Below are 22075 nucleotides of genomic sequence, written 5' to 3'. Positions count from 1 at the left end.
TTCTGCCCCAAAGCCAGAGCAAAGCCCCCACCCCAGGCTCAGAGCAACACCAGCATCCCAGGGCATCCCCACAGGAGGAACAGGGATGCTTCCGACCCGCTCTGCCGCAACATCTCCTGTGCGAGGAGCAGGACGGGTCAGGGACCTGGCTGTTTTTCCCAGCTCTGAAGGTGAGGAAGGAAGAACGGATGAAGGCTTCAAGAGAGCTTTGAACCTTTGGGCTTTCTGGTGCTGGCTCTCAGCCTCAGGACAGTTCACAATCAAATTCCTCCGGTGATGCTGGGTCCCTGCAAAGATGCAGAGTCCTTTTTTTTGCAGTGGAGAAGAGCCAGCGCCGCTTCCCGAGGGAACATGACTTGCCAGCACTCGCTGTAGGTGCTGAACCCAGAGCCTGCGCTGCGAAAGCACTTCTCCCTCCGTGCCTGGTGGCTCTGGCACTCGGTGGCCCTCAGGGCTCCCGGTCCCCACGGCAGCAGCATGACCTTCACCACCGTTAATTTTTCCTTGGAAGAGGGTGGCTGGGCACAGCAGCCCTGGGGAAGGGCAGCCGTCAGCAGCAAACGGAGCGGCACCAGCTCCCGAGTCAGCGGCCGGCGCTGGCCGCTGGGGCTGTGCTGAGCTCATCACCCCCGAGGAGAATCGGAAACCCAAACCGGTCCTTGGGAGGAAGGCGCTGCTTCCTCATCAGCTTTCATGAGCTGATCAGCCACTGTCACCTGCCACGCAGCCTGGTAGCACTTGAGCCGCCCGCAGAGGGTCCCTAGTCCCTCCCCACGGGTGCCGTGGCTCACCCAGCCTTTCGGGGAATGCGTGTTTCCTTCTGCATCGCCCCACGGCGCTCGATTTGTCATCGTGCTCCCTCGGAAGATCAAAGGAAGGCGCGTCGTGTCCTTATACGGAAGATTCGGCTCATCGATGGCGGAGGTTTACAGTACCTGGGACAAACGATGGCAGCTCTCCTCAGAATACCTTCCCTGTTCGAGTCAGCTGGGGCTCTCCTCTGGGAGGGCAGATGAGGTCTTATCTCCATTATTAGCTAAATATTAACACGATCAGCTTCAGTATTAATTGTCCATTAAGTGCCTACGCTCCTGGCCGAGATCAGGCTTTGGGCGACCCCCGAGTTGACCCTGAGCAGGTTGAGACCAGCATCCCCCCAAGGAGAGGGAGAGGCTTCCGCTGGAAACTCCTCTCCTTTCAGGAGCAGCATCTCAGTCCCATTTTCTGTCCTTTAAGCAATTGATTTCCATTCAAATTCAAACTATTTCAAGCAAACACAACGCTTTGAGTAAAGAGCTTTCCTTCGGAAGAGTTTCGCTGGCTGCCTCTGCCAGCAGAGATTAGGCAAGGCAGCTGCCTGCTCTGGCTTCCAGGACTGCACGGCTCTCTCCAGCCTTACAAGCTGATTCCCCAGCTCTGCTCCCTGATGTTTGGGAGGAAATCCATCCATCCATCCATCCATCCATCCATCCATCCCTCCCCTTCCACTGGGGAGCATCATCTTCGCCATGGCACCTTTGATGGGACAGGATCAGGCTTGGAGCAGGGGACAGAGAGGACCCGGATCCAGGGGGATCCAACCCGCAGGCTGGCCCCCAGCTCTGGGGGAACATCCCCCCGGTCCTGCTCCCCCCTTCCCGGGCAGCAGCCGCCCACGGGTGCCCTCTCCTGGCCGGTCCCCACAAACGGAGCTTTCACACAAAATACTTTCCCCTCCCCCAACCACCCCAACTTCATCTTTTCCATGCACAGGAGATGCTCCTGGAGGGCACAGCCCCGGCTCTGCCACGACCCCTTGCTCTGCCCGCACCAGGCTGCAGGACCCGAGGGCTGATGCTCAGGATGGCGCTGGGCTGGGATGATGCTCAGGACGGCGCTGGGCTGCATCGCTGAGCTGCTGCTGCAGTGCGCCGCTGGCTCCCAGGCATTGCAGAATTGGAAAAAATTTACAAAAATAATAAAATTGACATTTAGAAAGCTCAGGAGGTGCAGGTAATGCAGCAAGCTCCCTTTTGTCTGGCTGGAACAACCTGGCCCAGATTTAGTGGTCTGCACCAGCCAAATGCTGAAGTGGAGTTTTCCTTCCCCAGCAGCCGTTACCCCCCGTGGTTCTCCTGCCGACACCCGCACCAGGGGCTTCTCCCCCCGCATCCTGCAGAGCTGGGCTGGGTGCTGCTGGGGAGAGCACCCCAGGGGCTGAGCAGCCTGGACCTGGGCAGTGGGTTAAGTGCACGGGGGCAGCCAGCCTCACCTCATTGCAAAAAAGTGGCGAACCCGGTGCTTCTGCCAGTGAAAAATAAACAAGTGCCAGTGCTGGCGCTGTCCCCGGCTCTGCCAAGGCTCTGCACAAAGCCACAGAGCCTCTCCTGGATCAAGTGCCAACTATGTCGAACTGCTGGATGATGGATGCACAAAGGTTCTCGGTTACAAACTCCTAGTCCCCTCCTAGCTAAGATCTAAACCTGGCCTAATGCTGCCAGGGTCCTTGCAGCGCATTCAACTAAACCCAACCTCTGGAGCTGCTCAAACCTGCCCCAAACTCCTCCGTGCTGGTTCAGCTGGATCCTGGACACAGAAGCTGCAGGGAGATGGAGCACAGCCTCGGTACCCCCAGCTGTACAACATCTGCACAGAGACCCCCTCGGGGTGGGAGGCACCCGCAGCCCTCCGCTCTCACCACTCACATCTCTGCAGCCCTTGTCCAGCCCCGTCCACACGCCACCCTTAAACCCCGCTGCTGGTTTGGCGCGGCTTCAGCTCTAAGCAGCTGATCACGTGTCATTTTTCAGGGATTCAGGATGCTCTTAGCTTGGCAGGTTGAGGCTGGGCACTGGATCTCAAAGGAAGCACACACATTATCTTACAAAGGAAATTTATTTCATTTTATGAAGCTTATATTACATGCATCGACTGAAGCTAGTACAACAGTTAACAGCAGGGCTGGGGTTCGTCCAGACTTCCATTAGTGACTCTGGAATCAACAAGGACAAATTAAAGAATCTTTTGCTCTTTGAAAATACAGTCATCATACAAGGACTGTTTTTTTGTTTTCACTTTAATTACTCCTCCCCTACTCCCCACCCTCGAGCTGCATATAGCCAATGCTCCCACTCACCAAAAAAAGGAGGCAGGAGAGGAAAAATCTAACGCACGCACACACACACTCCCCCCATACACCCCTAATAAACCATTGAGATGGGAGGACTGAATCTAGCTCTATTCAGACAAAAAATGCAAACAGAATATCAGGAATAAAGCTCTTGCAACAAACCTGATGCAGTACCCTTTAATAATTTTACCAGATAAAAACATTTTACACCTTGTTCAATGAGATGCTGCAATACCCTTTAATAATTTTACCAGATAAAAACGTTTTACACCTTGTTCAATGAGATGCTGCACATTCCTTTTGATTAGTTCTCTTTAATTTTTATGGGTTTGAACAAGCAGATCCTTTTGATTAGTTCTCTTTAATTTTTATTATGGGTTTGAACAAGCAGCTGAATATACTGAAATACTGGATTTCCAAAAATAAAAATATTGCATTCTTGTCAGTGTCTGTTGGATATACTCTCATACCCACCAGAGGAAGGTGTACAGTGCACCGGAGATCGCAGCCTACTATAGGCTTAGTATCAAGTACAGATACACAGAAGCAGATGTATTCACCCGACCAGGTTGGTATGGCAAACGTCAAGCTGGTACGTGCTTGTTCTTATGCAGAGATGGGACCTGCTCCAACGTCCCCGTTCAGTCCCCTGTCACTTGTGTGGCTTGGCCGTCTGAGGTCTGGTTGGTGGACTGGATGAACATGGGCTGGGTGATGTCCTGGCCTGCAGGCATGGTGACTTGCTGGATCTGATAAAGTTGCTGGTGGAGACAGAAGCAGGGGAAAGGAAGAGCCGTCAGTTCCCATCACACCCAGCACAGTTCCCTCCAAAGCCCAGCACAGTGCACTAACCCTACAAGTTTAGTGGGGCTATACCCAGCACAGTTCCCTCCAAAGCCCAGCGCGGCGCGCTAACCCTACAAGTTTAGTGGGGCTGTTAACAGCAACCTTCCGGTCCAAATAAAATCTGCCCCAGAACCACACCACAAACTGCTGCCAGACATCTGTTGCTAAATCGTAACTAATTCTGATGCCTAAACTGAGCTCAGGCTACCGAAGCAACAGTCAAGAGGTAGATGTTAGGACCTTTATTCCTGAACGGGTTAGGACTGAAAGGGATCCCACCCAGAGCACGAGGGGCTGGGTTAATTTGGAGCGAGCACAGCAGAACACAAAGAATCCACCTGAATTAAAAGCAGCACAATCCACTTCTCCTGCTCCTTACCTGCTGGGTAAGGTTTGGTAGCAGTGGCAGTGTTTTATCAGGAGGAGCTGATTTGCTAGGACGTGCAGGCTTTATGATGGACTTTCTAGCCTTTGACTTCAAAGGGAGGCAGCACCAACCAACTCCTAATTCTTACCTGTCCGTCTGTGAACTGGCTGAACTGCTGCTGTCCTTGCTGGACTTCTGTCTGCGTTATCTACAAGGACAAAAGAAGGATGATCACTGACAGCACTTTGGAGAGGGTCAGAACCCCACTAACAATATTCTGCTGCTGCCTTTCAAGAGCTTTTAGACTCTTTCCAACTTCATGACCCCACCATGTGGTAAGACATGGCGTGTGGCGCCAGCCCGCAGTCATGCTGGTGCGAACCGCAACTCAAGAACAAAGGACATGGCATTCAGCTGTCCCAAACCAAACACAAGCATGTCCTCCCTGACTTTCACAAGGAGAACGTGGCCTCCAGGATGACAGAAAAGCAGCAGCAGCCTCCCTATCCTCTGAAGGTAGAGAAGAATCCCTCAGCGACCAGTCTCAACAAGAAGATGAGACAACCCGCTGGCAGCAACGCTGGTCTGGACGTTTCACCTCTGCAAGAGCTTTCCTGAGAGGCTGCACGGCTGCTCCTCCCTCACCCAGCCAGAAGGAGCAGAAGGAAAGAGAAGGCTGATGAAGTTTTACCTGCAGGCAGCTCAGAAGCAGCATGAGCTTTATACAGCGAGACACACACACATACGCATGCACCTTTCACGTATAGGTAAAGGAGGCTTCTGCTACGCTCCTTGCTTTATTATTCTGCTGAAAGTAACAGGAAGAAAAGAAATGCAGGAATCCTAGCCCAAGAGCTGGTAAATTCGAGTGGGATTTGCAGTTTCGGGAGCTAGGGAACACCACGTTACCCGTCACGTCTGCCCTGCTGCCGTCGTGCGTACCTGCTGCGCATTGGTTGCAAGCGTCTGGATCTGCCCCTGGACTACCTGGGTGCCTGACACAGGTTGGGCCAAGCGGATATACTGCAGCTGGCCAGCGTTCAACTGAACCTGGAGACAAGCGGAGGGGGCAGGGAAAGAAAATTAAACAGGTAACGGTGTAACCCGAAACACACAAACTTGCCTTCTTGTTTCCACAACAGACGCCAGAGTAATAGATGACACCGGGAGGCTTCAGTTGATTACCGGGTGAGATGAGTAACTAGCACAGACCCTGCCAAAGCCAGAACCCAGGAGTTCTGTGGGCTCTCAAAGTAAACCCCGAGGAAGGACAACGTCCCTTCTTTCTCCAGGAACGGGAGCGGTCAGTTAGCAGCTAAAGCATACTAGTTGATAAATTTTGGAGAACTTTGAGAACACCTATTTTTCATTTTGGTTACGAGAATCGAGTTCCTCCTTTGATGTATCATTTCACATAGAGAAAAGTCTTACGAGGTAGCTGCACATAATGACACTCCTATTATATCCTGCCAAAAACCATTAAAGAATGTATGGGAAATTTTCACATAAATAAAGGCAGCAGAGATGACAAAACCCAAGAATATATTTGGAAGCTTTTAATGCAACTCTCTGCCAACGTATGTCAACCCCCACCTGGCAGAGGCAGATACTTTCGGTGTCAATGCTTCGGGTATAACATTCAAACGCAAATTTATTTCCTGTAGCCCTGATCCTGCAAGGTTAGATGCTTGGGGGTGTGCGATACGCAGACAATGTCATCATTGTACCCTGGGATATACACAGCTAATACACAGCTGAGAAGCAACAAAAAGGTCACAGTGTGATTGACACTACACTGAATTTTTCATTTATTGTTATTTAACTTTAGAACATCTAGATTCACAGTCTTAAGGTTAATTATATACAAAAAATGTTTTGAGTTTTCTTCTTTTAAAAAAAGGGAAAGGAAGAAATACAAAATATTGTAAAGCTGCTCGCTGACAAAGGGTCAAGTGCCAGAACGTGGTGTTGGCGTTTACACAAACGCTGCTGATTTCACCACCTCTGTCTCAAAGCTCCAATATTATTTCAAAAGCAAAGACACTCCACATGAGCACAAACATGTCAATAAGGAATTTGTTTCTGCACTGAGATCTGCCTCTAGATCGTGTTTTCCACACTGGGGGCTTCCTGCTTAGATTTTAACTACACCACTGGCTGAATGGCCGAAAGCGATTCAGAGAGAGCGTTCTTCCAGAAATGAGAGTAAGCTCCAAAAAGTCGTCCCAATGAGGTCTAGTTAAGACGCAGATTAAAATTAACACAAAATTTAGGGGCAATGGGTTCAAGCTGGAACACAGGAGGTTCCACTGGAATATGAGGAAAAACTTCTTTACAGTGAGGGTGACAGAGCACTGGAACAGGCTGCCCAGAGAGGGGCTGGAGTCTCCTTCTCTGGAGACATTCAAAGCCCGCCTGGATGCGTTCCTGTGTGATCTGATCTGGGTGTTCCTGCTCCGGCAGGGGGATTGGACTAGATGATCTTTCGAGGTCCCTTCCAATCTCTAACATTCTGTGATTCTGTGAAAATTAATGGGGACAAACAAGTGATTACCATTTAATTGTTGTATACACTTCCAGTTTTTCCTCAGTTCAAAAAATTAAAAGTCACCTTCCTACAGGCAACCTGTGGCCCTGGGGTAAATGGTAAATCACAGTAGAGAAGCGAACACAGTATCAGGAGTAAGATTCTCTCAACACTCCGGCCATCGCCAGAGCACTGCCAGTTCCATGAGAGCGTTTCAAAGTGTCGCGTTTGTGTTATGAAAGAGTCTTAGCAGAGCCCTAACAGATAAGACAGTGAAAAGGAACTACCAGAAGACAGCACTAACTGTATCAAGAGAGAGGAAACTCAAGAGAAAAACAATAAAAGCACAGCAGAAAGAGAGCAGAAGGGACAGCAGCACTGAAGAGACCAAGGACTGCAGTTCTGTGAATCCAAAACCTGCTTCCCAGGCCAGGGCACGAAACAGCTCTCACTGTGCATGGCTCCACGTTCTGTTTTACTTCACTCGCTGGACGTGAGCAAGGGGAAAGACGCTTCCTTCAGCACCACTGTGACTCTTCAACACGCCGTGATTACGAATCCTCCTAACTACAGTCTGAACAGTATCTCTGCTGGAGACAGAAGGGTGAACTGTGACTATTTCGTTACACGACTGCTCCTAAGTTGCTGGGTTTTGCAGTCTTACAACTGTTACAGACCCAAGTGCTCCGAAGACAAAAGCTACCCCACTCCGGCACTTGGCAGTTTCTGTCTCACATCTGCTGCACAAGCAGCTCCTGAGGACCACTCACAGCTCCCTGTTCCTAGATGTCCCCAGGCAAGAGGAAGGGCGAAGCATATGCTTGTTTATTCAGTACAGTGGTAGCGGATTCACCTAGGCTGGAGGTGGACAGCTCCTTCCAAAATGCTTTGAAGAGCAAGTATCTTGGAGAGACTTTCATAAGGAAAGGAAGAGGAAAAAAAAAGGAATGCAAAAGAAAAGCAGTGGAGAATGCAGAGAAGAAAAAAGGTTGCTTGTAGTAAAACACCGTATTGAGCACGCAATTCACTTCCTTTCTGACCAACACCTTAAGCCAAGCAGTAGGAATCAGCTGAAGACTTAAGAGATGAAAAGAATTTGGAAGTGAATTGGGAAAATCTGGCAACACCCACAAACTAAACCTTTCTCAAGATGCTCAAAGCACGAACATTTGCCAGACATACAGAGGGAAGCTTAGCGAATCTTGAAAAGCAAAACTTGTGTGAAAGATCAGTTTTGCCACAGCTGTGGGTACACTTCTTAATAACAGAAATCAAAGACAAAGCGAAATGCCTGTCTTGGTCACCTGGTCTGACCTTTGCGTTGCTGGTTAAGTTCACAGAACTGGACAGATTTCTTTTTTTTTTTCTTTAAGAGGTGTGAAATTTTCCAGATGGGAACCAAAAGACCCAGCTTTGTTGTGACTATAAGCTACAGAGAGCAGGGGAAAAAAAAAGTGACTTTTTTTGACCCACGTGTTTACCTAGGACACATGCCAGAATGTTACTGCTGATGCTGGGTGCTCAGAATTCCATTCTTAAGGCCACAGCAGGTCTATACTGATGTGGAAGTGAGGAGATATTTTCTGGTTCTCCAAAGCCATTCCTCCAATCAGCTCAAAGTATTTTGTAGAAACATTTCTTATAACATAAAAGTTTATTAATAACTCACAGATGGCACCTTTCCCACTCAGGCTGCCAGGTCATGACTTCAGATTGCAGAGGCAGAACCAAGTAAAGGCAAAAGAAGTTAATTATGCTTTATTGAAACCAAGCTGTATGAAAGAACTAAGTTTTATCCAGGAAATATTTTATTTATTGCTTCCTAATTATAACTATTTCACTCAGGGGAAAGTGTTGGGGGTGAGCAATGAGTCTACACTCAATGGGCTAGATTTTGTTTCTCCTTCATGTCACACCTGGTTAGTTTTTTCCCCTCTAAGTGCAGGAAACGCACCACTCAATCCAAACTTCCTCTTACAGTTCAAAAAGCAAACATATACAGCCTCATGCCAGAATACCAGCGGACAGTTTGCTCACAAGCCTGTTACACATTTCTATGGGTAAAGCCTTACCGGTATTTGCTGGATTTCCCCCGTGTTGGTGATGATCTGCTGCATGACCTGCATGGTTTGCCCCGTTCCACCCTGCGCCTGCTGGGTCTGTCCTTGCGGCTGGGCCTGCACGATCTGTACCTGCTGCCCTTCTCCAACCTGCATCGTCACAGGGGTGGTCTGCGTTCAAAACGGGGATAAGGACCAAGCAAGGACTGAACACAGGTGAAAGAGCCACAAGACACAAAGACTGCAATAGCCAGCCTGCTTCCTAGAGCCACTGTTACCTGGCGATGCTTAAATCACCATGAAGAGAACCCAGGATCTTGATGACCCTTGTTACTAAGGTATCTGAACATCTGATCCTGACCCAAACTCACGTTTCTATATTGTTATTGCCTGTTCTGAGCAGTGAGAACAGGACACCGCAATACATGAAGCACGAGTCGAGGGTTTCCCAGTCTCCACCGCACTGCAAAGCCCCCGAAGGCTGCTCCCCGCTCACCTGCCCTTGCTGAGGCTGGGCGATGATGATCTGTCCTGGCTGGATTGTAGTTGTAGACGTGGTGGTCTGTTGTCCTTGCTGTTGTCCCTGAACCTGCACTGCAGCAGGCTGCTGAGCAAGTGTGAAATAATACTGTACAGGCTCGGCGGGGGTCACAGCCTGACGCACCTCCTCCTGCGGCACAGGTAAAACACGGGTGAATGGGGAGGGGACAGATCGACATCCAAACACAGCTGGAACATCCCCCCCCATCAGCATACTTTAACTAGGTAAATCTGAAATGATAAATCAAAACAGGTTTCTGCATTTATTCAGCTGTATGGAAATAAAAAATATTTCCAATACTCTGTGTATAATAAGGCAGTCACCAATTTCATTACAAGACGCAAATGAATAAAATTACCATAGTTGAAAACCACGCAACTCCTCATCAGTAAACTCCATCATCGCCTGTTATCTTAACACAGAATGCATTGCAAATGCACCAGGAAGAGCTACAAAGCCTCATCTGTCAACAAAACCCTCTTTAGCCTACATGCCCAACACAAATCTCAGTCTAGCTCCGATGTTAAACCCCTGGGAACAAAAAAGTCACAGACTTGATGCATACTGTCGTGCCTTTATTTATTTATTTAAATCCAGCTTTTCCAGAATTATAACAACTTCACCTGGTGCTGCAGCTTAACAGCCAGATCTGCTCGTAGCAGGAATATCTCAACAGCGTGCAGAAACACAAGGCTCTGCTCTAGCTCACTGTCAGAAGCACAGGCTGTAATACGGCTGTCTTGTTTCATCTAGGCATGTCTTTAGGAGACAAAAGCCCCTTATGATTAACAATATTTTAGGCAAAGAAGTAGATTTTCAGAGATTATGTTAAGTGGCAAGCCGTTAACACTCAAGAATCACAATTCTTAGCCTCCCCAGAGGAGCAGCCCGATCTCGCACCCTACAGAAGATGCAGCTCACCAGATGTTCACTCCATGGCAGAAGGCGTAAACAATCCTCTCCCAGCCACCTCGAGTTCACAGCTGAGAGTGTAGGATGTTTACACGTGCTACAACATGGTAGATTCCCACTTACACAAGTCTGCTTAACTCCCCTCCGCTAAATGAAGCTTACTCACAGATTACCTTCAGCGTATCCAACTGGAACAGGAAAAGAAAAATTCGCATTAAACAAGATCAGTGTGCATTGTCTAGATGGGCGCCAGGCTGGAGTAAGAGAGCCCTTTCGCTTCGATACCAGTCACTCAGAGGGACAGCAACTAAAGAAAAGACTTACTCTTGGGAGGTTTCTCAGTAGCCTACCAGAAAATTGCCCCCCAGCGATTAAGCTGTTCACAGTTGGCTGCAATCAAGAAGCGACTTCTGAGCCTGGCTCTCAGAGCAAACATTAGCACTATCCCTCAGTGCTGCAAACCACCGCAATCAAACACTTACAACACTTCCTACACATGGCGCTTCACTGATTATTCCTACTTGCTTCATCAAATCCTCTGGGGGAGGGATTAATAAAAATTTAAATTATATATTCAACAGGACAGGTCTCCAGTTAACCATAAAACCACATGCGCAGAAGAACTGCAGCTGTTTCTGTAAAGCCCAGTCCTTAGATACGGTATTTCTAGAGGACTCCAATCCCCAATTCCCAGCTGAATCCTGAAACAACTAAGGCACCTGAGTACTCCTGTACGTACCTGTTCCAGGTTAAGTTGCATTTGCTACAGGCAAAACGGCTTTAAATCCAAATCCCCCTGAACTAGGTGATATCACATCATTTGCCATCTTTATTTTCAAGCCACAGCTTTAGTTACCAGAGCAACATAACAGTCGTGGTTTCGTTCCCAGCTCTTCCATGTAACCAACACTAACTTGTCAAACAGTCTTTTCCGTGATAGAGATAAAATACAGACTGTACCCCAGCCAAAAGGTGCAGGCTGTCAGCCTACAGGCAGCCACTTTTCAACACTGTGGAATCAAAGGAGTATTTTCCACCGAAAAGCCCTAACCTTCTTATCAGGCACCTATTTCTCCATTAAACTCATGCCATAAGAAGTATTTCTAGTGACTCAGCAGCGTTCACAGACAGTGGATGTATCAGCGAGAGACAGATCTCTAGAGCCTATTTCAAACCAAAAACCGACAGGGTTTCACTGCTGATGCTGTGCAGTCCTAAAGACACAGCTCTGGTGTGATGTATCATGAAGACACATTAACCCAGCAACCTATATGCATCTAATGCACTATTAAAATCCTTCAGGCACTCATTTGATTATAGAACTTGAATGTTTTGTAATCAGAACATTCTGATGCGAATCAAAAAGCTCCAGCAAAGAACAGATATGGGCGATGTTCTCCCTCCCAAACATGGAGCACATCTAAAAATAGCACTACAAAGTAGAATAACTCAACGAGGCAACTAAAAGAAAAAGAACCGAATTTGCAATGCCAGAATTAACCTGTGTTACTTCAGGCTGCAGCCAACTCGTTTCAGCTTATCACGCTGAACAAACCGAAACACGGTTTCCTTCCCCTAGTCAAGGGTAGCTAACTCTCCCCTCTTTCAGCTTCAAACCGTGACCCCTCATCCTGTCCCTGCACCCCCTGACCCAGAGCCCCCCCATCTCTCCTGTAGCCCCCTTTCAGCACTGGGAGGTGCTGGAAGGTCTCCCCGGAGCCTTCTCTTCTCCAGGCTGCACACCCCCAACTCTCTCAGCCTGTCCTCGCACGGGAGCTGCTCCAGCCTCGGACCATCTCCGTGGCTCCTCTGGCCCCGCTCCAGCAGCTCCACATCCCATCTCTGCTGCAGGGATAAAGCAGGGAAGTGAAGCAGTGGAAGGAGCTGTGCCCTGCTCCCACGCGACGCTCACCCTGGGTACAGAACACAGAGTTCCCAGCACACCTGCAACGAAGCCTTGGGATGCTGCTAATTTTAACCACAGCTGACTGCAGCGGTAGATGGACTCTCCTGCATTTATTGTGACAAGGAAAGGTGTTTTCCTTGTTTACTAGAAAGTCATACTGCTTCTGGAAATCAGAACGTGAGGAGAAACTCAACTCAGGACATCATTAGAAAGGATGAGGGATGTATTTCCTCCCTTTGGCCATCACTTCAGAAGCATCACAAGGACTTTTGAGACACAAAGTGAAATAGCAACGTCCAAAATCCAGGTCCACAATGGAGCCTCTGATCTTCACACTCAGAGCAGGTATCTCTTTGCGTGTTATCCAGATTTATATTGAAATACAAGAAAAACATGTCAGAGAAAAACTTCCAAGTAAAATACTTTCCAGAAAGATGTTTTACAGTATGCCAACCTCTCCAGCAGCACTCACTAGAGAAGCTATTTTAAGGACCACCTTGGATTTTTTTCAAAGGCTAACACTGCAAACCTTAAAAAAAAACAGTTGAAGGAATTGTGGTAAACTGTTCTAGCTATGGAAATTTACTGTTCTAGAGAAGAAATTGCTCCAGTTGAGTCCTGGGCACCGATTCCAGGAGTTGCTGAACAAGGTGCAGCACTGTCTGAACAGTTCCCTGGAAGAGGCGTTCTGGTGGTCGCCCAGCCGTTGCATCTACCAGGCAACTTGTAATGAAGAGAGAGAAGCAATTACTGAACCGGTGAACTTTCAGCAGCAAAACACCAAGCTTTCAGGTGCAGGAGACAAACTAGTCTACCAGGAGTTGGATCTGCTTCTTTGTGCATTTGAAGTAGGAAGACTGAGCTTCAACCCCACCTTGTTGCGTTTTCAACACCATCTCAAGCATGGAGGGAAACAAGAGCTTTGTAAAGCACAAACCTGTGAAGTTTCAGAGATCTCGTGCTCAGATGAGCGCAGCAGCCTGCTGCTGTAAACATCCGACTGAAAGCTCCTTCGGCCACCTCACAGCTTCCAGTCAAGGATGTTTACAGTAGCAACAACTGCCCCAAAGGATGCAGGAGGGGGTATTTCTAAGCAAAGAAGCCTATTTCTCCCTTTACAAAGTCAAAAGATTCAACCTTAGCACACTCTTTTAAGTTAGATTTCTAACATTGTCGACATTTGGTATGAGAGCTATTTAGCAATGTTTTTGTCACTTGAGTAAACCTGCAAGTCAGACTTCTGTAAATCTCCACTCAAGCTCTATTTCCACTAAAAAGAATTAAGAACCTGAAAAATACTGTTAATAAGCACGCAGAAGAGAGAGGCACAAACCTCACGTTTAAATCTGATTCTGTATTGCTTTATTCACGCTCTTAATTCGAGACTGAAATCACACCAAGGAAAGGACAGACGAGAAGGCAAGCGTTTTTATCTCTCACCTGCCGCTTTGGAGGCTTCAGTTCATCTCTTGGAACAATATCGATAAGAAAATCAAATTGATCAAACTTTGTAATAGCCATGGCGATGTCATTCCTCTATAACAACAAGAGAAAACCACACTTCAGCTTTGGAAGCCTGTTTTGTCGCTGGATAAATAAGTTAGAGCTTTTTAACTGAGTCAAGCGAGAATGTCTTCTCCAGATCCCAAGTGGTCAATCAACGTGGCAAGAACTTCTGTTCCAGTGGCAACATCACTGTCTCGTGCTGCGTGAGGCCCCCAAGATGTGCAATAAGAAGGTGTTTTATCAAACTTGGGCTTTTACAGTCATCTGCTCACCCACCTCACCTGATCAGGCTCTCCACAACGGTACTGCTGTAATTCACTACAGAGGACTCAAAAAATGGGAATTCTTCTAAAAAACTCCTAAAACATCCCTAAGATATCTGAAAAGAAGTTTTGCACAAAGACCAGGATGACTGCTCCATGTATTAGTAGCAACGTAAGCAGAATCTATGAGTTGGGGATGGGATTAAAAAAAAATAAAGTATCACAGGATCTTATTCAGGGCATGGAAATCCCAAGAGATGTTGAGAGAACAAGTTTCAGCATGTGAAGGGCAAAATGGTTAAAAGAAAGCATGAAAATTAAAACACATACTCAGCAAACTGGCCAAACACGTATCAGAAAAAGGATGTGCAAGAGCCAACGAGCTTCTACAAAAAACTGGCAAGGTAAGTATCTTCTCAAAATAGCTTTTATAAACTTTACTTTTATACCTTGCCCGAAAAAGAGATCCAAAGAACAGCACTAGGTCAGAGCACTGAAGACCTGAATAAAGAGTTGCCCAGCAGAAAGTCACCACTTAAATGTATTTGCTTAAGATTTGAAATAACTCCCAAGATAAAACCACTGAATTGCTTTAAAAAAAATAATAAAATGCACTCTGTGATTTTAAAATTCTTTCAAGCCATCTGAAAAAGTAGGGCTCATTCAGGAAGCTATTAAAAGTTTCATTCTCATTAGCTGACAATAAATTTGTAAAGCAAATATACGAACAAGATTTAAGACAAAGATGCTTGTGCTGCCTAATGAGTAGGTAAATTTAAGAGACTATCAAGCCTCTCATTTCAGGCTAGTTGACATTTGTAAACCTTATACTGTCTTGGCATTTAATTGCCAAACAATGATCATGTAGAAAGCACAACAGAGAGATTTCTTTTATTCTGCAGGCAGCATATATTACAAAAGTATCTTAATCGGGAAGAAAACTTTTACTGAACAGATGTATCTCATATTTCATTCTCCATGCTGAGGATTGGGTTCAACCCAATTTCCTCAGGCATAGACTTCCATAACCCAGATCTCTCCACTCAAAATTTTCTTCCCAAATGCTTGAGAAGCAGAGACTGCATTTCTCCAGCTGCACTGTCCATGCGGAGAGCAGCTGTTCCAGGACGGCAGCTGCTGCGGCAGGCGAGGCAGTCGGAAATAAAACTTGACTCAGTTCAGGGTCTTATATGTTAGGATCAGGATTTAAGTATGATTCTGAAATAAACAGATCCCTGCGAGCTTGAAAACTGTTAACAGGACGTGCCTGAGTCAGCACTTGTGCTTAGGAAGTATCTTGTTCATGGTATGAGTATCAAACACATCCTCCCCCTGGTACCTGCATTAAAACCTGGCTTAAGCAAGCAGCATCAGCCCAATTTAGTGGCGATGGAGTGGCTGGGTGCCCATTCAATAAGACTGCTTTGGACTGAAATCAGACACGTCTCCTTGTCATCACAGCAATCTCTGTGCCAGGGTACAGGAGAGCTGACATGGCCCCAAAGATCACAACCTCTCAACTCTGATCTCAGGGCCTGAACTGATGGTTTCTAGAGTTTCAAGTAGTTCTTGTCAATGTGTAAGACTAAAAGTGAATGATAGTTTTTTTTTTCTTCATAAAAAGACCCTAAAAAGTTACAGTTCACTCTTGAATCACTAAAAAAAACCCCACTTATTCAGGGCCTCTCAATCCAGAAGAAACAGTAATCTGCTCTGGAGGAGGGTGTTTTCATCTCTACACATTTATCAAGACAAACTAACATCTACAAGCTTACATTAGAGCTACTACTGACAAACAAATCAGCTCCAAGCTGAACAGCTACAGCTATCCCGAGTCATTAGAGCAGGACCCAATTAGCTGACAGCTGCAGTTTTGGTTTTTTGTTGGTTTTGGCATGTTGCTGTTGTTGTTTGGGGTTTTTTCTGAAAACAAATTAAGAAAAAAGTATTTCAGTTGCACAGTCACACTGCACCCTGTGCTTTGTATGCAGGTTTGCAGCGATAAACACAGATACTAAAGTTACTGTCTACAAAACACGCCTCATGTTATGGAAACAGAGTTGGAAACAGTGGATGAAGCAGCTGAAGGCTAGGTAGGAGCAGCTCGGTTACCTGCAGAGTCCTGCGCTTGTTATCTTCTGTGTGTATCCACGCTCGCAAAGTCAATTCTGTGATGAATATCTGAGCTGCCTTGGCGAACAACACGGGAGCTTCTGCACTGATCATCTGCAATCACAATTTTTTAAAAAAAATCTTGTAAAGTTTACCATTAGTACTCTAATCCTGCAAAGCAATAGTCAAGAGTAACCAGCCTCAAGTTAAATGGAGTGTTAAGAGTACTGGGCATCTAAAATTTGTCTCAAAAGTCTGTTCCTTCATGGCTAGTCAGATGTCAGCTCCACATTGTGCTGGATGACAGTAGGTCAGTAAAAGGCATCAGTGCACATCCACCTCGGGGCTGTCAGCCCGCAGCTTCTCCGGGCAGTGCCTTGGCATGTGCATGAATGAGCTGGAAACTGCAGAGGACAGGTTAAGGGCTCATTTTAAAACCTGGCCCTTACTTCACAGTTGTAACATTTATATAATTTGAAATGAATGCTGAAACTGCAAAGGAGGTTTGGAGGCATGAGTAAAGGCTCTGTCTCACCAAATTCCTTTTCCTTAAAAAGTATCTAGCTCAAGTTTTACTTGAATTAAGCAGTTTCATTATTAGCTGGTTGGCATTAATGCTTACTCCCCAGTACAGCCGCCTTGTTAAATAATGTTCCAGGCAGGCCAGAGACTTCCCTCCCCTGCCCTGCCCTAAAAATCTCATCTTCCCCTTCATCATCCAAAATATGGCACCGATTCGGTCCAGAGCCTGAGCTGGGACCACAGAGCCCTGGGTTCAGCCCCTCTCCAGGGGGAATCAACAGCTCCCTTGTACAGGAACACAGCACACACCTTTCACACCCTTTTCAAGGTCTCATTTAAATGTTAACCGTTGTCCTAACAGAAGGATGGTGTCAGTTGAGAAAAACAAGAAGAAAGTGCAAACCATCCTCTTTTTTCTTAGAAGTTAAGGGTCTTGACAGTTTTCCCACTTAAAAACCAGGGAGGACGGGAGCAGCGCAAGAGTCAAACCCTGCAGGTGACTCCTTTCTCCTTCCCTTCATGTCAGGAAGTTTTCCTCAGTCAATTCATGTGTTGTCGTCATTGGCTCAAACACTGGTATCAAAACTAAATTATTACTGAATTTTTTCCATGAAACAGCGTAGCACACCTTTAAGTGACACCACTCTTCGTACTAAGCCCTCTATAGCTTTGTGAAAGGAAGAGTCAAGAGAAACAAGGAGGAAACATGAGAAGAGACAGTAAACACTAGAAAAACAGGAAATACCCAGAATTATACAGCAGACTGGTATTCACCAGAAGAAAGCAAAACTGCAAAAGTCTTCAAAGATCCCAGACAATTTTGCTTTCCCAGCTCAGTTCAATTACACAAGGCCAGCTAACATTGCATTCAAGGCAACCGTTGAAATGGGCTTCAAAAATAATAAGTAATTAATTCCAAGGAATTAGAGCTACAATATCCACCTAGAGGATCATAAATACTTAAGAAAAACCCACGAGCGTACCTTCACATCTTCATCGAGTTTCATTATCTTCTTAATACGAGCCAGAGGGAGTTCTTGAACTCTGAAGTCTTTCTGCAGAGAGATTCACATTTGAGAGACTCGTTACTGACACTTAACTGAAAACAAAGGTAAGATAAATGTTAAAACACGTCGGTACTGGAACTGAACAGGCTGAAATTTGATTTAGAAAAAAGCCTTATTTTCCCTGAGGTATGGCAGCTTCTCCTCAGGCCCGAGGATTCTCGTCTGCTTTTCTGTATTTCACACTGATATAATTCTACTCACATCTTCTCTCAGACGCTACGGTTTCACCTCAAAGCTGAAGCCATTCTGCAGAACAGAATGTTTCTAATGTTACACATTTCTGCATCTATTTATATTTGAAGCAACTAATTCAATTAGCTGTGTCGGGACCCAGAAACCATCGGAATTTACAAAAAGTCACAAGAGAAAACGAAGGCAAACGAGAGCTATGTGGGGCCACAGGATGAAATCTTCTTTGCTTTATTTGTGCTTCCCTCTTGCCCAATTCCAATTTTGGTGTTAGAAACCTTGCAGGAACCTTGTTCAAAAAGATCTCTTCCATTCCTTTTTTCTTTTTAGATGGATTTCTTCCTATTTCCCAGCAAAGAGAACTGCTGACTCAAAAGGGTGTAACGATGGTTTAGGAGACAGCGTGAGCGTGGTCGTTGTCCTGGATCATCCTGCTCCGCTCAGCTGCTGGCGGGTCCTCAGCGTGAGCAGCAGCAGAGACAGCACTCGGCGATATCCGCTCGAGGGGAGGCACTAACACGTCCTCGGAGAGATCCTCTCTGCAGAGAGCGCCTGGGGTTAGGGAAACCGCTGGGCTTCACTACACACAGTGGTCTCCCTTCTCTCAAGACAGAAAGAGGAAAAATAATAAATAAATAAAAAAAAATCCAGAGTGTGTTGCTACCAGGAGCCTCTTAAAAAGGGAGAAAGGCTGAGGCTACGTACCACTGCATCAGGAATGCAGAATCCCTGCCCACAAAGGGCTCAAAAAAAAAAAAAAAAAGTCTTCCCTTTTTAACAAAAATGTCATAGAAATAAAAGGAAACTAATTTCTCTAGGGAAGAAAGCACTGCAAGTGTGTTAGTGAAACAAAAGGGGGAAAAAATGCTGAAAATACTGTTTCCTTTTGAAGCAAAAGACGGGGGCTGTGCGCGGCCCAGCCAGCACTCCAGCAGGGGGCACGTCATTTAATTTAGATAGAAAAATTTCATGTACATTTATATACATTAGTTTATATGCATATAATTCAAAAAGTATTCTGGAAACATGAATTACCTGGTGCTCCTAGTGATACGGGGGACCTGTGCTTGAAGACACAAGATGCTCAGGGTGGCATTCTCAACCAGCAACCGCCACAGGAAAAAGCTAAGGGGTTGCTAGGGCAGGGAAAAATATCCCAAAGGTTTTTTGGAGGTTTTTGTTGTTGTTGGGTTTTTTTTTTTTCTTTTAAAGCTGATTCCTTTTTAAAGAGCCTTGTGAGCTCTGAGCAAGCCTCAAAGAAAGACAAGGAAAAAATTCGCAATTTGTGAAACTCTGAACAGTCTTAAGTATATTAACTTCTATGAACCGCAGAACTGGAGGAGATACGCACAGGGACAAGCTGCTGAGATCTTTAGAGAAGAGAGACAGGGGAAGAAATCAGGAAAAAAATAAAGCTCCTTTATTCCTTTAAGGCAGACAGGCAAATGTCACATAAATCAAAATTAATACGCAAGTACAATGGTGAAGGGAAGCATGACCACTACTGGCTACTACCCAGCAGAACAAACTTTAGACACCAATTCTTCATCTTTTCTTTTTTCCAAATTAGGTCTCGATGTTTTCACAGGCCTCTTCTAACTCGTTGTGGAGCTGAAGTGCAAGTTCCAGCCTAGTCCTGCTTCCTATTTCTCCAAGACTGGGCTTCAGTCCTTTCTGTTGCACAGGGCAGAGAACAGAGAACTTGGGTTTGTTCTTCTAAAGCACCTCTCTTGGTTTTTCCCCTGAATTTTAGCTACTGGTGGCACATGGCAAACACACATGACCAGGCAGATAGCCCCAAAAAGCAGGGAACCGAAGCAGGATTGCCATCAAACAGCCGCTCTGACCTCCGCTACGCAGGACATGCAGATGAGCTTTCAGTTTACTCACATCCACATCCATGGGAGCGCTTTCGGTAGGATGCACAACAAATTTCAGGATTTTGTGGTGCAGGGGACAACTGCACAGGAATGTTTTGCAATTACGCCTTTCTTTCCGACTCCCCTTCACTGTCCTCAGTTACATTTTCAATGACTTACTAACTTGCAAGGCAATAAATAGATTCATAGGACAGTTAAAAATTAAGCTGCCCATACTTGATAAGCTGCAGAATAAACCCCTTTCATGTGGAGATGAAGACGAACTACAGCTCTTGAACACAAGAATTCACTGCGCTGAAAGAGGAAAGTAATTAATTCTGGTTATGCATACAAATTTCTACATCTGTTTCTTTAATCAACTATCTGCACACAGGCAAAAAAAGCAGCTTATCTTCAGACTACTGGATTGGGGTTTTCACTTTGAACAGCCCGTCTTTGACTGGAGTTCTTTTGTTTCAGTCCCATTAAAAGCACAGGAGTGTGCTTTCAGGACCACTGTATCACAGTCATCTCCCAATCTCTCTTGAAAAGTAATTTTTATTATATGCCCTTGTTCTCAGACACATCTCTTTTGGGGATGGAAAAAAAATAGAAGCTACTTAGTCCAATTCTTATTCTCAGCCTATGCATGATTTTTTTTTAATCAAATGTCTTTAAATTAATAAAGCATGTGATAACGATGCACTTGGCATTCAAGTGATTTTCAACACTTCAGGCTTGTCAAAGGAGACACTTCTGAAAGAGGGCATAATAGTTCTGTACAAAAGTCTAAAACCAAAAATTCATTCACAAAATTCTAACTGTCTGCCAGGTGTTTGACTTTATGAAGGGGGTGAAGACCAACGGTTGTATTTTGAACAGTAACATCTCCCAGGGCGTATTGATGTGCCTTGGCCTTTGGTTCCCTCACATTCTGGTCACACATTTTATATTACAGAATTTGAACAGTAATTAAAGAGCCCACATAGTACAATGTGAGGTATATTCTCAAATCTCCCGATCTTCTGTTAGCTAAAACAGCTTAGGGCAGCTCCACTTATCCCTGTAGCTATTTTAAAATCACATCCCTTTTCCTCCCCAAACAGAAGACAATTCCTCCGCTGAAAGAATCTTTGAATCAACTTTGTCTTCTTGTTCAGTCCAGCAAGAGCTGGAGGTAGGACTGTTACACCTCATTATGCGATGAATCACCTGCGCTCCATTTATACCTCAAGTTTGGGCAGCTGTAGCCAATAGTCAAAAGCCCGGCTGAACGATTATTTATCGGCTCTTAAGGCCACCTTACAGTGTGTAAATAGACAACTGTAGCGGATCTCACAAGCACCAGGAATACATTCAAGCTCAGGTTTATCTTGCTACGTTACCAGGCACCTTCCAGTGTCAGTTCTTCAGAAATAACCCCGCCGATGGGGACACTCACCACCGTGAGATTGCGTATCTCCTCCATGACTCGCGGCCAGAAGGACTGGAGGGTCTGCTGGGCATCGCTATTGCTGCCTGTGCCGAAGCCACCCTCCGTGGACATTCTGGTAGCTGGGAGAAACAAAAACAAGCGTTAGCAATGCGGGAGGCAGGAGTCAAAGGCTCCCAGAGGGTCCCTCCAAGTCCCAGGAACGTGGGAAGGGCCAGCTGGGCTAATGGCTCTGGAAAACTGTCCAAGTAAGATATGCCAGTCCGGGTCTCACAGCTCCTCGAATTGTTTTGCAAAATTTTATTTATTTTTTCCAAAGATTGAAAAAGAACATTAAAAAAAATAATTGAAAGCAAAAATAGTTTACTTATTCCATCATTAGAGCTCTGCCTTTTCAAAAAGGTTTCAGAACACAACTGATGCCCGGTCACAGCTTGCGCTCCAGTGCGCGCCTATTATAAAATAATTTTTCCCTTGCTTGTTACAGCCAACAATACTGCAGGATATGGAAGTAGACCCCCCTCAAGTTGAAACCAGAATGTCAAATGTCAGCATGATATTATTTCTAAAAAGTGTAATGAAACAGTTCCTTCTGTGCCTACTGGAAAGGTGTCAGGTTTTGTGGCTTTACGCTATTTTCAGAATACCTCTTCTCCTTGGGTATAATCACCAGGAGAAATTAACAGTCTGTACAATGCCCAGTCTCAAAAGCACAAAGATTTAAAATTAAAATCTTTTAATTGAAACAATTTTTAAAAGCCCCAAGCCTGTCATTTAGCACTCTGCAACTGCAGGGTGTTAAGCAAGCCTGGCTGTTATTAAATTTATATTGGATGTTGCCTGTGCATTCATCAAGA

At 45.8% G+C, this 22075-nt stretch overlaps 1 protein-coding gene across 3 annotated transcripts; it reads right to left on the bottom strand.

Moving 5' to 3' along the window:
* Positions 1-3489: 3489 nt before the first annotated feature.
* NFYC (nuclear transcription factor Y, gamma) lies at positions 3490-21332 on the bottom strand. Of its 3 annotated transcripts, none has more exons than XM_010083652.1 (9): positions 21228-21332; positions 17655-17726; positions 16150-16263; positions 13709-13804; positions 9406-9579; positions 8922-9080; positions 5265-5372; positions 4471-4530; positions 3490-3870 (listed from the first exon to the last, which is right to left on the bottom strand). In XM_010083652.1, exons 1-9 carry the CDS (start codon positions 21330-21332, stop codon positions 3751-3753), a joined length of 1008 nt encoding a protein of 335 aa, XP_010081954.1. In that variant the 3' UTR covers positions 3490-3750. The 3 variants fall into 3 exon arrangements, with proteins under 3 accessions (XP_010081954.1, XP_010081955.1, XP_010081956.1); XM_010083653.1 differs by having other exon boundaries at positions 8922-8993; XM_010083654.1 differs by lacking the exon at positions 16150-16263.
* Between the last annotated feature and the right edge of the window lie 743 nt (positions 21333-22075).

This window comes from Pterocles gutturalis, unplaced genomic scaffold (genome assembly GCF_000699245.1).
Source record: "Pterocles gutturalis isolate BGI_N339 unplaced genomic scaffold, ASM69924v1 scaffold3375, whole genome shotgun sequence".
Taxonomy (NCBI): Eukaryota; Metazoa; Chordata; class Aves; order Pterocliformes; family Pteroclidae; genus Pterocles; species Pterocles gutturalis.
Note: the sequence above shows the minus strand (reverse complement) of the source record. Positions and strands in the feature narration are given on the sequence as shown.